The sequence below is a fragment of the Sturnira hondurensis genome, unplaced genomic scaffold (assembly GCF_014824575.4).
Source record: "Sturnira hondurensis isolate 20B ecotype Veracruz unplaced genomic scaffold, ASM1482457v3 Scaffold0000396, whole genome shotgun sequence".
NCBI classification, from domain to species: Eukaryota; Metazoa; Chordata; class Mammalia; order Chiroptera; family Phyllostomidae; genus Sturnira; species Sturnira hondurensis.
Window position 1 is genome coordinate 5,402,785 of NW_028073027.1, and position 14,741 is coordinate 5,417,525.

General features: G+C 40.8%; 1 protein-coding gene across 1 annotated transcript in view; it reads right to left on the reverse strand.

Annotated features, from left to right (window-relative positions):
• The window catches only part of ATP13A4 (ATPase 13A4), a 118,482-nt gene extending 105,474 nt beyond the window's left edge, over window positions 1-13,008 (reverse strand). Inside the window, exons 1-2 of the mRNA XM_037040004.1 lie at window positions 12,933-13,008; window positions 12,566-12,719 (exon numbers count right to left, since the gene is read on the reverse strand). Of these exons, the coding sequence (XP_036895899.1) occupies window positions 12,566-12,628 (63 nt within the window). The 5' untranslated portion in view covers window positions 12,629-12,719; window positions 12,933-13,008. The remainder of the gene's footprint in view (window positions 1-12,565; window positions 12,720-12,932) is intronic.
• Window positions 13,009-14,741: the final 1,733 nt, after the last annotated feature.

Sequence of the window (14,741 nt, forward strand, 5' to 3'; positions counted from 1 at the left end):
TGCCACACGAAGTGTGGTTGAAGAAACGGAGTGTGCTTCACTGGAGAAGACCTGCCCCTAGGTGTGGAGATAGGAGACACTCCAGAAGAAGCTTTAAGTGTCTGAGTTCTAGAAATGAAGGCCTGATTTTTGACAGGTGACCCAAAAAGGAAAAAGAAATAAGACTAATAAAAGTCAAGTTAACGGAACCATATTTCAGTTCAAGACGAGGAGGAAATTTTTAAATAGTCAGCTCTGTCTTATAAATGATTTAGCTTACGGTGAGTTCCTTCCCCAGGGGTGCTTCAGGAAAGGTTGGAGAGCTGACCAGGGGAAAAGAGCAAATCAGGTAGACTTTGAAGCATCTTCTCACCTGAGAATCTGTGATTCTATGGAATAGGTGAAACAAGTACAGTAAAGTACAGTAAATCAGTCATCTATATCTCCAAATTCTAGTCCATATTTACCTTTAGATTTGTATGCTATTTCATATAATTTTATAATGTAATTCTAACTAGCTACATTCATCTATAATTAATTTATTTATGTATTCTAAAGTATAGTGTGTACTTACTATTTGCCAGGCATTTCACTAAGCATTGGAGATATAATGGTACATAGTTGGTTTTAAAATAAAGCCATTCAACATTAAATAGAAAAGTATATCCTCCTTGAGGGTAATGAAATACCCCACTGTTATCCACACATTCTTTTGCTATTCTCAATTGGCCATATTATTTATATGGAAACATTCTGTAGCCAATTATTTCAATGATATTAAAACTCAAAAAAAATTTTGTTGCTTTGGGATGTTCTGTAAACTTCAGAAAGAAAAGGATTTGGTTTTATACCCTTAAGGTTCAAAGCCCCCATAGTCAGGCTGTTATTGGAGGATAAGTGCTATAGCTGGGAAATAGAATTTGATACCAAAATAACAGGAATTCTAGCTTTTATTTATTCTTTCTTGGGTAGAAATATCAAGGGGGGGCTGCATTAGAAACTTTTCTGAAATGAAACATGAAGAGCCCTCTAGTCTATTGCTAAAGCCCCATTCACCTCTGTCCTATGAACCTTCCGTGGTTCGAACTGATCCTTTACATATATGTATACATGATGCTTTTTGACTAAAATGCCCTTAAATAAATAGAAGTTTCACAACGTTACATGACACACTCCCTCTTCATAGTTCTCTGGGGTGAAGAATGGCAAACATGGTGTTACTGAGCATCCAAATCGTATCTTTTCGTGCTTCTGGTTTTATTTTGCTCATTAGTTCATTTTGTTCATTGGATTCCCCTTATAGGTGAGATTATCTGGTGTTTGTCTTTCACCAATGGGCTAATATGAAAAATGGAACAGACTGGCAGTGACCAGAGGGGACAAGGGAGGGTGATGATGGTGGAAAGAGGGGAAGGGACTAGTGCGAGAACATATGTGAGTGATCCATGGACACAGACACAGTGTGGGATTGGCTGTGGGAGGTGGGGTGGGCTGGGCAGAAGAGAGCCAAAGGGGGGAAACTGAGACAACTCTAATAGAATACCAATTAAAAATTAAGAATAAAAATAAAAAAGAGATGTGGAAACAGAAAAAAACTGTATCCCTTCCTAGAAATGCCTCATTAGTCTTGATCTCTACTCCTGAGACAGGTATTGAACCGGTGTGGCCTCACAAATGTGTAGACACCCAAAGGCCACTAAAAAAGATTCTGTTTTAAAAAAATCCCTCCGGCTTATACAAAACCTGGACAAGATTTATATGCAGAGATGTTCACTGCAATATTAGTGGTAGTAGTAAATAGAAAGCAATTTGTGTATATAACAAGGTAATCATGGAAGAATATTATATAGCCATTAAAGTTATATTTATGAAGTATTTTTAATAATGCAGGGAACATACATGTGAAATAATATGAAGTGAAGAGAAGCAACATAAAATTATGCAGTATGACTTCAAATTTAATTGAGAAATGGCGAGGCATAAGCCAAAAAGACTAGGAAATGAGTGTATCAAATAAAACACTGATGGTGCTGGCCGCGGGTGAGAGCATCATTGTGATCCTTCTTTTGCTTCTATCCTGTGTTCAGTTTAATCATTAACTATGTTTCCATTTAAAAACCAGGGAGTAAGTGTTTAAAATGTCCTTTTCTATCTCTTCATAGATATCTAAAATACCAGCAGGAAAGCTCTATCTTTTACATTCTTTCTTGCAAAGAAAATCACCCAGGGAACTGGACCACCTCAAACATTGTTGGTTCAATTGAGTTCAACTATTATTTATTAACTATCAGGTTGAATTCTCTTTGTGTGTTTGCCCACTTGTATTTTTGTTCAGACCACCCAGTTGCCATTTATCTCACCCCAGGTAGCAGTATCCAATGCCCACTTTTCTTGTCCAACCACCCCCTTCGCCGTCCTCAGCTCGTGTGACTCTGATCCCAACTCTAGGAGTGAGCATGGCACCAGGAGTATTTTGCTGAAACTTTTGAAAGAAAAGTAAATTATTTTTTCTAGTGGCACAGCACATAGGGATGTGTACCCCTAGTTATCAGAAGGTCCCAAGTGAAGTCTGAGAATAAAACCAGTGTGACCCAACTGACGAACGTCAGTTAATTCTAAGTAGGAAATCCTCTCCCAGAGCACAAGCAAAAATCCATTTACACTGAATGAAGGATAGAAGCAAAACCCCTTTTCCACTTATCGTGCTGAAACCAGGATTCTATAAAATCAAGCCTAAGTAACTGCTAGGGGAGGGGCAGGCAACTTCACCTCAGGCCAGTCACAACACTACAGCAGTGGCTCCTTGCCAAGGAGAGGATGAGCAGGAACCCTGACAAAGACCACTCCCCAGATCTCTGATACCAGGAGACCGCCTATGACTAAGCTGAATAGCAACAACAGATACCTCTCTCCCCCCACTCCAGAAGCCAGGACTGGAGTGCCAACCAAGAAGGCCACCTCTGGGGGAGGGGCTAGAACACGAGCAGAGACCACTTCTGTGACACAGGCGTGCAGGGAGGGCTGAAAATTGGAGGGGTATCCAGGCCATCTGATTCTGGCACCTGCGCTCCTAGTCACTTCTTCCAAAAGATCAGAGAGCTCTGACTTCTATAGAATGAGACCTGGATGTTTTGTTTCTCAAAGCTCAAAATGGGAGCCCAAACTATAAAACAGCTGCTAAACTAACACCCTGTCTTGGGCTCAAATAGGGGTAGACATAGTAATAGTGCTGGCTGAAGTGGTGGTCGTGTGGCAATGAGGGTAGGAGTGGCAGTGGCAGCGGGGACAGTCGTAGTGGCAGTAGTCATGGTAGCCACCGTGGGAGCAGTGTGGTGTGGTGCCGGTGGTGGTGGTCGCAGCAGAGGGGGCAATGGTAGCAGTACTGGTAGTGGGAGTGAGTGCAGCCACAGCAGCAGCGGTGGTGGGAGCAGAAAGTCATGTCAAAAGGCCTGAGGTAGTATAACTGTTAGAGTTAGGACAGGAACCTTGGAGTCAACTGCCTGTGGCTCGGGTTCTGTGTTTGCTCATTCTTAGCTTCCAGGTTTAGACAAACCATAAAACTTCTCAGTGGTTCCTGCTGTGAAATGGGGACCAACAACTCAGCTGAGTCAAAAAGAATAGAACAACTCTCATAATATTTTGCCCCAAAATCTTCAATTCACCTTATCAGAAATGTATTAAGTAACTTCAGCGTTACATGCAAGATATAGACATGAAATAAGACATAGTCCCTGCGAATAATAACTCACAATCAGCTGAGGAAGAAAGATAGACACAGGACTCGACCACAAAACCCAGTGAAAATAGCTGTAGTAGGCATTCAAACCCACTCCAGACAAGGAAGTAATTAGCTGTGGCCCAGTAGTTCCCAGATGGCTTAATGAAGCAAGTCAGATTGAGGTGGTTTCTGGCAGATGGGCGGAATTCTGGTGGGCAGGTATCGGCATGAAGACGTGTCTGTCAGAAGAAGTTTGAAATCTATTCTGGCAAGAGCAAGCAGATCCCAGTTGGGTAGCTGGAGAAGATGGGAAGTAGAAAAGTAACTCTTGGAACTGGCCCAAGGAAAAACCCACGCAGGGCAGCTTGGCCTCTGATTCAAAAGATCCTTAAGCTTGGTGATTAAAAGAGAGCAAGTTGAAAGAGAGCAAAGTTATAGGGAAATGTGTGACATAAGAGTTAACCTACTTTTGCATAAAAAAGCAAATAGAAATAACCATTCATCTACCCAAACTTAATTCTTGTGAACTGACCTCTGCGACTTGTTTCTAAGACGTGAGTACCAGTTTCAAAACCCTCTAGCCACGGTTGCCACAAGAAGCTAATAGGTTCTAAAAATGCTTATATGGTTATAGTTTCAGCCAGTGCCTTGGGTGCAACAAATAAAAAATAAAAAATGCCCTGGCCTGGGGGGGGACACAATATTTCTCTAGAAATCACAAGGTACAGTTGAGCTTCCTCTCTGTTCTTCTTCTAAGGGGGCATTAGAGGCATAGCTGTGCTCATTGTCCATAAGAGTAGGCTTTGACTGAGGATGGAAATTGAGGACATAGTGTTCTGAGCTGCCTTTCAACTCCACCCAGGCCGTGGCTTCAGGGAGCTCACCGCAGTTTACACAATGGACACCCAGAAATAGCTGTAAGCCATTTAGGTAGATGGTCTTGGCCTTGAAATAGCCACCGAGTTTTGAAACTGACATCCTGGAATGAATCTCCTTTGCACACACCACCAAGTCACCAACTCTTTTAAAGGCCGAGTCCCTGTGCTTTGTGTTTTCTGTGGACCCGAGGACTCCATAAATTTCAGCATCAGTTATCATTTCTTGTAAAATTCATTCTTTAGTCATTTATTTATGAATAATTCACACAGTAATGGTCATAAATTTCCAGTTCCTACTTTATGTCTCCAGATATGTTCTCCTTTACTTGACTAAAAAAAAATCTCACAGTGCTTTGAAAAAAATCAAGACTACCACTTAAATTTGGGGGATGTTCCACTGCAATTTTATCTACTGATTTTAAAACTTTTAAATCATATTTTTGTGGCTGTTGTAGAGGACCTCAAGAAACCACCTGCATTGGTCCCTGTTTCAAACCAATAAGGTGTTATTACTTCCTGGTCCCTGTTTCAAGCCCACAAGGTGTTATTACCTCTGCCTTGTAAATGAGGTGAAGTCAGATGAGATGACCATGATTTGCTTTGAGGTTGTAAGCATTCATAACGGCGAAGCCAACTCCATAATGCTTGTCTTCAGCCTCCTAATGTGTTTTTCCATTCTACCTGCTGTTTTTGCCACTGTTAATAAATAAAATAATGCACCCAGAAAAAAGTAAATCACTATGCTTAAAGTGGGGAACTGAAGCCATAGTTTTCCATCTACTTAGCCAAATGAATGTGGTCATATTGCTGAATCTCTCTATTGCTCAGTTTCCTCACCTGTACAAGAGAGGTGATAATTCCATGTAGGGATGCTGAGGGGATTAAATAAATTACAGTGAGAAAATTTCTTAGTCCTGATCAACCACCATGTAAGTGTTTGCTATTACTATTGCCATCCCCACTCCCAACCTGTTCCTAATATTCCCTGCAAAATTAAATGGTAGCATCATCTTCTCCCATTGTATGAACTAGAAACTTTAAAGGCATCCTTAATAACTTCCCCGTCTCTCTTACCCCACAGTCTATGAATTACAAAGTCTTTTTAACTCTCATTTTTAAATATCTCTTAAATCTATTTTCTGCTCAGTTCCCTGTCTGACAAGGTGATAGCTTCATCTTGAATGCCTCACTTGGGCTATTTCAAACACTTTGTTTCTGGTCTCTTCTCCTGCAACCAATCTTTCTTACCCCATGATGTAACACCCTGTGGAAAGGCAAACCCTACCAGAACATTCCCCATTTTAAATCCTCCAGCAGCTTCCCTGTTGTGTTCGCCAGGCTGGTGTTAGTTACTCTGACCAAGACCAGCCCAGCCATCAGAGGTTCTAACTCAGTAGGTCTGGAACAGGTCCTAGGAATCTATGTTTCATGTACTCCTGGGTTTCGTCATGGACCAATGTTTGGGAATCATGGGAAAAGATGAAATGTACACTCATTCAGATGTCTTATAAAGCCTTCACAATCTGACCCTCAACTACCCCGCCAGGGAAATTAGATGACATCTTTCCCCTTGAAGTTGTCTTTGACTGAGTTGCTAGTTCTGTGCTCCCACAGCTGTGTATGCAAAATTCCCCTGATTTTATTGCACCGCTAAACCCCCCACTTGTAGGGTCAGCTTCATGGGCATGCAGCCTGTGCAGTCACACAGCACCCTTCCCTCAAAGGAGCCCTGAACTTGGTTTAATGTCCTGCTACAGCTATCCTGAGTTCTTAATACTTGTTGAACAAGGGGTGCCTCATTTTCATTTTGCACAGGGCCCCACAAATTATGTTCCCAGTCTTGCCTACTCAACTGTGAACTCTTTGAAAACAGAAGCTATTTGCTATTCAACTGAAATTCTTCTTGGTTAGAACAGAAGATTCCTGGTATAAAGAAGGGTTTTGGTAAGTATTTGTTGAGTTTATACATGAATGGGTGAAAGGATAGAATAAAACATCTCATAAAAATAGTGTAGTATGGCTAATTAACTCTGAAGAACATGCTTTGTTTATGCTTGAGGAAGAGAGGAATCAATTGATAAGTTCACAAGATGACTGACCTTTTCAAATAAGTAACATAAATTTTTGTAGGTTTCTCTTTAAATTGCTCTGTTTCTCCTGTGAGTCCTGCTGCCTCCTTGTTCTTCTCAAAATTCTAAATTGCTGCTTAATGGAGCTTGCAATGGCATTATGGTAAAATATTCCCAGAGTATTTGTGCCAAGCATTGTGCTAACTTGGGGGTACTGAGAATGGGAAAGAGGAGACCATAGAAAGGTGAACCAAGCAGAATCCCTGTTCACAAGAAGCAATTAAATCTTACTTTTTAAGAGCTTCTGTCAAAGATGAGTTGACTTCATGGGAGTTTTGTAGCAATGAATTGAAAATAAAGACACTAGACTTGGTCAGTTGCCCGGCTTCCTGAACATTTCAACTGACAAAATGTCTCAGTCTGAACACAATTCCTCTACTATGAGATCTGCGGGTTCACTAGTTAACATTGGCAACCAACTAGGAGGTGCCCATAAAGCATAATAAATAAGTGGCTATTGAGGTGGGGGAGGTGCTTTTGTTCCCTGGTGTTAGAGAAGAAAAGAAGAACATCAGCTATCAAAGGGAGCCAAATAATTGGTGAGAACAGATGTCCCTAGCTTATGCTGAAAGAACGACAGGACTTCCAATGTGGCAAAGACCACACACCATCCTGCTGCCATATTAGTGCCCATGGCAGTGCTAACTTGCTCTTCTCAGAGATGACATGGATGTTCAAAAAGAGTTTCTCCTCCTAACTGGTGTAGCTCAGTTGGTTGGGCATTGTCTCGCAAAGCAAAAGGTTGCTGGTTTGGTTCCTGGTCAGGGCACATGCCTAGTTTGTGGGCTTGTCCCTGGTCAGAGTTTGTCCTGGTCAGGGCTTGTACAAGAGGCAATCCATCCATATTCCTCTCCCACACTCCCTCATGCTCTCTCTCTTTAAAAAAAAGAATTTTTCCCTGACTGATGTGGCTCAGTGGGTTGGGAATCATTTCACAAACTGAAAGGTCACCAATTCGATTCTTGATCAGGGCATGTGCCTGGGTTGGGGGCCAGGTCTCCAGCTGGGAGTGTGTGAGAGGCAACCAATTGATGTTACTCTCACATATCAATATTTCTTTCCCTCTCTTTCTTGCTCCCTTCCCCTCTCTCTAAAAATAAATAAATAAAATCTTAAAAAAGAAGAGTTTCTCTTGCTGTTCCACAATCCATAATTTTTAGTCACCCAGTCTACTACTTACTAAATTATTGGTGATTACATTAAGAGATTCTAGTCAAAAGAGTACAAATGCCAACACACATATAGGCATGTGTTTAACTCCAATTCAAGAAAATATAAACGTAATACAGCCATAAAGTATCATTTTCACATACCAGATGAGACGAAGTTCAAAATATTGATAATGTTTAATGTTGGCAAGTATGGTAGAGAAAGCAAGTATTCTCAAAAAATAGTCTGGTAATCAAAATATAAATTAGTGCAACCACAGCCCTAAGGAAGGCAATTTGGCATTATGTATCAATCAAAATTTAAAATGCACATCGCCTTTCATGTAGCAATGCCATGACTAGGACTTTATCCCAAAGAAATAATCGGACAAATAGGTAAGAATCCATGTGCAAAGTTGTCCATCACAGCCAAAAGTTTAAAAATAACCTAAGTGTGCAACATGAAATATTTGCTTAATGTATCATAGTTGATTCAAACATAATTTCATTAACATTAGTCAGAAGCTCACTTATTTTATCCTGTTCCAGTTTAGCGTCAATCTCCTTAAGTGGACTTTTTGGTCATTTAGCTAACCTATCATTAAAATATAAAATTTTAGACACTGAAATAAAACACAACTTAATATTGAAATGGTCATGTGGAGCTATAATTACCAAAAGGAAAATACATCCGCAATATTTTTAGGTGTAATAAAAAGGTTAGCTTTAAAAAAAGGTGTAGATGAAATGACTCCATTTCTTGTTAAAATGCGTATTTGTGAGCATGTATGTGTATCCTTTCAAGAATAGATGGTGACTGATTTTGCTCTGGCATAATGCACCGTGCAAATACATGGATGGCATCCAAATACAGTATCTCTGTTGTATTTGGAGATACCCAAGTACAGTATCACCAGGAGAACAAAGATAAGTCTCCAGGAAATAAGGTATTCAGTTCCGTGCTGGTAAATATTTAACAACTTTCCCCCTGGTGGGGCAGGGTGAGATGTCTATTTACTGATTTTTGAGGCAAATACCTCCAACATTACTCATTTCAAGCTACTAATATGGTGCCACTGAATGTGGAGTCGGGCAGAGACACACAGCAGCACACCATTACATAGTGTTTCCATGACACGCATGCAACAGATGCAAATAATCACAAGCGTATAGATAATGTTAAGATGCAGTAAGCTAATTAGTAAATGATATGGTTTGTGTATGCCTATTTTATAAGTCTGGAAGGAGCTGTCACTAATATAATAATATTGATCATGTCTGAGTGTAAATTTCCTGAATCATATTTACTTCATTCTTCAGATCTTCATACGTGGTTTTACTATTTTTACAATAATCTGTTATCTTTATAATCAGAGGAAATAATCCAAAATCCAAGGTGTTTTTTTTTTCTTATTTGTTAAAACCTAAGACAGAAAAAAAATGTCAGGGAATATTGCTTTTAATACAAGTCTTACTGGAGCAAAACACTTTTCCAAATGGAGTTTGATTTCACTGAAGTGTCACTAAGGATAATGGTGAGCGATACCTGAATCAACTAAACCATGATATATCTGTTCAGTCATGCTTTAAAGGAATGAGTATTCAGCGTTTCGAAGACCTTTCAAACATATCAAATATGCAACATCAGAATTCAAAGGCCCTCTGATACTCTTACAGAAATTAAGTCCTGAGACAGGGGGGGGTGGCTTCCCAAGGCAGGTGCTACAAGGCAGGTCCTGAGGTAACTCAGCTCCTCTCCGTGTATAAGTGGGCTCCATTGCTTGTGATCAAAGTGTATATTCCTCACTTGTCATGATTTAATGAGAAGAGAGGGCCTCATATTCAGAAGCAGTATTCATTTGATTGACTAATGGCTGAAACCCTGACTCTTTCATCTTTGTTTAGGTAATAGCAGTTTACTCTTCTCTAGAATTTTATTCTTTTCACCACACTTCCACACAGGTGACCTCCGCTGTGCTTCATAAGAGCCCCGTGAGACAGGTAAGGTGAAAGGACCACTCCTGGTTTACAGATAGGAAAACCTGAGGCTAGAGCAGGCAAGCGGCCAACCCAAAGCTAATGAGAGCCGAGTGTCTGGTCCGGTCACGGTGTGGTCTGGAAGTCAGTTTCTTCTCCGAGGCTTCTCTGAGTCATCTGGGTGAACCTTCTCTAAAGGTCAACGTCTCCCCTTTCCTTCCTTATCCCTTTAACAAATTCTGTCTTTTACTGGTTCCTATCTCATTTTGTACTTAAAGTTGTTACTTTCAGGTCACTCAGAGTTGCCCTTTAGTTTCTGTTTCTTTTATACTAGAGTGAAAGATAGTCCCATGCATTTTTAGGTCTGGATATAGTCCTGTTCTTCTCTATTTGACCTGAGGACTAACCCATAGAGTGCTGTTTTCTCTTGAAATTTGAAGTGATTTCTATCCTCAGAGGAATGACTTCTGTGAAGGCCTTGTATATATTATAAAGCAAGACACTGTAAGCACTTTGGTGTGACACGTTTCTCGGTCATCTCGGCTTTCTGAAACACTTAACATTGAAGTCTGAAGAGACAGGCTTACTCAGAAAACACTAATCATATTTAACAGAATGGATCCTGGGGAATCAAAGATCATAGGTTCCTAAGCTTTGCTATATGAAGGGAGGAAGTGGGTTCTGTGAAGAGTACAATGTCCTCGGGAAGAAATGAAAAGTGTGTCAATGAGCTATGTTCAGGCCCAGAGACTAAAGAGCTTCCAACTTGTAGGAACCTCTATGGCACCTCAGCTCCGATTTATGCTGGACCTTAGACAAGCCAGTCCTCAAGTGCATTAGTTTCCTCACAGTTATTATAGGAAATCATAATGCTTGCCTCCCAGGGTGTAGTTGAAAACTGAATTAGCTAGTGGCCTAAAACATATTTCCAAAACTAAAATTCATTGTGAAAACCCAAGGAATGCATTTCAGATGGCTTGATCATTTTTGAAGTTCACTGCTCTTGGCGCGGGGAGTGGGGCAGTTCATGAAAAGGAGACAGAGTGTCAGACACTGGAACAGGCAGGTGGCCAGGTTTTTCCAGGCAGGACAGCGTGCATACCAATTGCTGCACCTCCACTGAGAGTCTGGCCAAGCGACTCCTCTCCAGAAAACACAGTGTCCCTTTCCATATCAAAGGGAGCTCCTCACGGGGCTCCTCACGGGGCTCCTGGCTGCGTAGCGAATGAGTGGGCACCCTGCAGCATTAGGGGTGCTATTATGACGGTGAATGTTAACGAAACTGCTTCACAAGTGTGTGTAAACTCCAGAAGGGATAGCAGTCTCCCTAGAATCAAAAATGTCTACTTGCAAGGACACTCTTAATGAATGTTGAATGACAAATTGTCATAGAGCAGAAATGAGTGTATGGGGAAAACATAGGTATGTTTTGATCTGATAATTTGAGGGAGGATTAAAGAAATTAGAGGGAAGGAGACTCTGCCTTCTGATTCGTAGTATTCAAGATGGGAATCAAAGTTGGAATGTAAGATAGAGAGTAATGGAATACTCGTTCTCTAATGAAAAATACTTCGGAAAAATAAAAATAGGGTCAGAAGCTCATTTCTGGTGACATTTGTGTAGGGCCTAAGAGCAATTGCCATTTAGCAGTCAAATTTAAAAAAACTAAGGAGATGGTTGAGAAAGACACAAAAATTTGGGTGCCTTATAGTCCCTTGTAATTTTTCAGCTTTGATAGCAGAAGGGATCTAGTTTTGAAGGTCCAAAAAATGTTGTTGCTATAGGAACAGGTAAGCAGATTAGACTTGAAAGAGCAGTTTAAGAACAAAGAATTTAATAGTCAGGGCTAAAGCAAAGAACCAAGAAAACATTTTAAGTCACTATCTTTTAGGATTGTTATTTACATATTCATTCCAGGAATATAAAATACTATTATAGAATGAGAGCATCACATTTTAATTACATCATTACTGGCACAGAAAAAAATACGCTTACACAATTAGCAGAAAGTCCTTATTAAACAGAAGTATGCATTTCTAACTCTCTCTTGATTGTATTGTAATTAAGAAATACAGCTTTAAATTTAGTGAGAGTGTAAGAGTCATCTTTTGATTTTTCCCCTGACGGGAGCACATCAAGGATGAAGAGAACATGAACAGAAGAAACAGAAAGTTTATTCTAACCAACCTCTATAACTACAGAGCTACGAGTAAAATTCTAGAAGTAAACAGAAAGTGTACAGGCTGATGATTGTTAATATTTTGTATGTGTTTACCATCCAACGGTCTTTGCAAACACAGATCTGTGAGCAGAGAAAAGGGTCAAAGACTCGGCTGCATTCTTATGTCCCTGCTCATGTTCTGCTTCTTCCTATCGGGGCATGCTCTGCCCTCAACCCCAGGAATTTGCTAAAATATTAAAAGTTTTGAACAGAACTTGCTTGACTGGTAAGGCTCAAAAATGCATCATAAAGCGGCATTGTGCTTCTCCCTCTTTCTGTTTTATGTTAGAAAGAAAACATTTTGGATCAAATGGAGACAATATTTCCAGTTTAGCACATTTCTGCTGTCAGAGGCTACATTTACAGGTCAGAAAGACTTTTCAGACATACTTTTTTCTCACATAATGCCAAAATCAAATTGCAGAGAAGTGTGTGTGTGCGTGTGTGTGTGAGAGAGACAGTATTAAAAGCTGGGAAATAGGAACGGGAAGGGAGGAATGCGGCTGAAATCTTACCATCTCATTTTCTTCTCCTTCATTGAGCAAAGCATGTTGGCCCTTCTCAAAGTGGTTCCCCATGAAAAAGTGACTCCACGCCTCCTCCCTGACCTTCCCAGAGCAGACGCTCCCAAGACAAAGTTGCAGAGCCCCTGGCAGCCACACCAGCTGTCTGAAAGAGTTAATGATTCTCCAGGTTAAAACTCCTTTTTGAGTACACACCTTCACTCAGCAAATGCCAATACTTAGCAAACTGAACTAACTCCTCCCATGAGTCACCCTCTGCTCAGAGGATTTTCTGCCTGCTCCTTGCTTACTGCATTCTGTCAGAGCGGCTGTCCCAGAGGAGGCTGCTCCCATGCGGATCTTTTTGTGCCCAACTTACAGGGAAAGATCCCGTGGCCTGCCCAGTCCCCGCCAGCATAAGACATCTGACTGCAAAACCAACTGGACGATGCAGAGTTGGCAGGACGTTCTGAGGAACTGGGCAGATTCGAGAGCTCCCAGGTCACACTGCTTCATTCCCAGAGGCTGAGGAGCCTGGGTTGGACTGTGGCTAACAGAGCTGCAGGTGCCATCTGATGGACGAAAGTCCCCAATCCACCGACTTTTAGTAGTATCTGCATTCACTTTACTTACACAAGGTACAAATTATGACTTCAAAAGGCATTTGTGATTACATTTCTTTGTGAGTGATAAAAGCATTCTGCTTAAAGTACATCTAGAATTGTTTACTTTTGGGAAAAACATGTAGAGAAACAACAAAGGTATAATCAAACTATTTTATGCAGTCTTCTTTTATTAAAATATGGGTAGTTAAATGCTTAAGGAGGTCTAGAAATAAAATAATCAGGTGACTACGTGATTTTTACTCACTTTTTACCTTATTCGCACATTCATTCAATACACATTATTTGAGCACAGAGGCTACACATATAAATCGTTATATTTTCTACCTTCAGACTGATGTACGGGTTTAAACATGCAAACAAATCCAGTAGAAGGTGGTTAATTGTTATGAAAGCCAAGATGGTATTTGTAATCACATTTCTTTGTGTTTGCAAAAATACCTACTTCATGTGTATATGGAATTAAGTTTACTTTTGTGAAAACATGTGGAGGAAGAATAAAGGTGTAATGAAACTATTTTATGCATTTTCCTTTCACTAAAATACTGGTTGTTAAACTCTTAAGAAGGTCTAGAAATAAAATATTCTCCCAACAGCAAAGGTATTAGTCCTATTTCATAGACGGGCAATCCTTGCAGCCCTGCACAAGCTCCCCCAGCTAGCTGCAGAGCCCGGCTTCAAGATTTGGGGCAACTACAGCTCCCTGTGCTTTCAATGCAGCCACACACTGCATGATGACCTTTCAGTCAACCACGGACTTCCTGCGGTTTTACATTTCACACAAGGAATCTAAGAACCTCTATTGTCTAATGACACGTAGACACTGCAGCCATCGTAGTGCTGCAGCTCCCTGTGCCACTCCCCTGTTTGGGGTGACACTGGTGGAAACAGACCGACTGCATTGCCCGTTGTATAAAAGTATAGGGTGTACATATATGTACAGCACTTACTACTTGGTAATAATAACAAATGACTATATTACTGGTTCATGCATTTACTATACTTTTATCATTATTTTATAGTGTACTCTTGCTCCTTAAAAAAGTTTGAGGTAAACAGTATGCATGTTATGCTGGCAGCAGCCCCATACATCTTGTGTCTACCGTGTCTCTGCTTTACATTTTCTCTTGTGCTTGACTCATTCTCCCCACTGTTAAGGCACACATGACTGTGTTCCAGAAATAATGGCTAAAGTGTCCATTATTGCCTGCAATTGGGATGGAAGATTTTCCCTTTACTATTTTTCTCACTCAGAGAAGCAGATTTTGTCATGAAGTCAATTGTTTACCCAAGCACTTCCACAGTCAAAGGTGATGTTTTGGGTATCCCCTCTCTCCCAAAGGTGCCCTGATGGGCCTGGGGTCTAGGTGGGTTGCTCTGCACCAGCTCACAAGATCAGAGGAAGGGAAGTCAGTCTGAAGGACTGGGGCTAATCAGAGTGGGGAGAGTTAGGGACTGGCAGCGAGCAAAGAACAAAGAACAGAGCAGGAAACAGGAAATATCCGGGAGGCCTACCACACGGTAGCTACATTCTCGTTTTTTTTCAGGGCTGTTCAGGAAGTTTC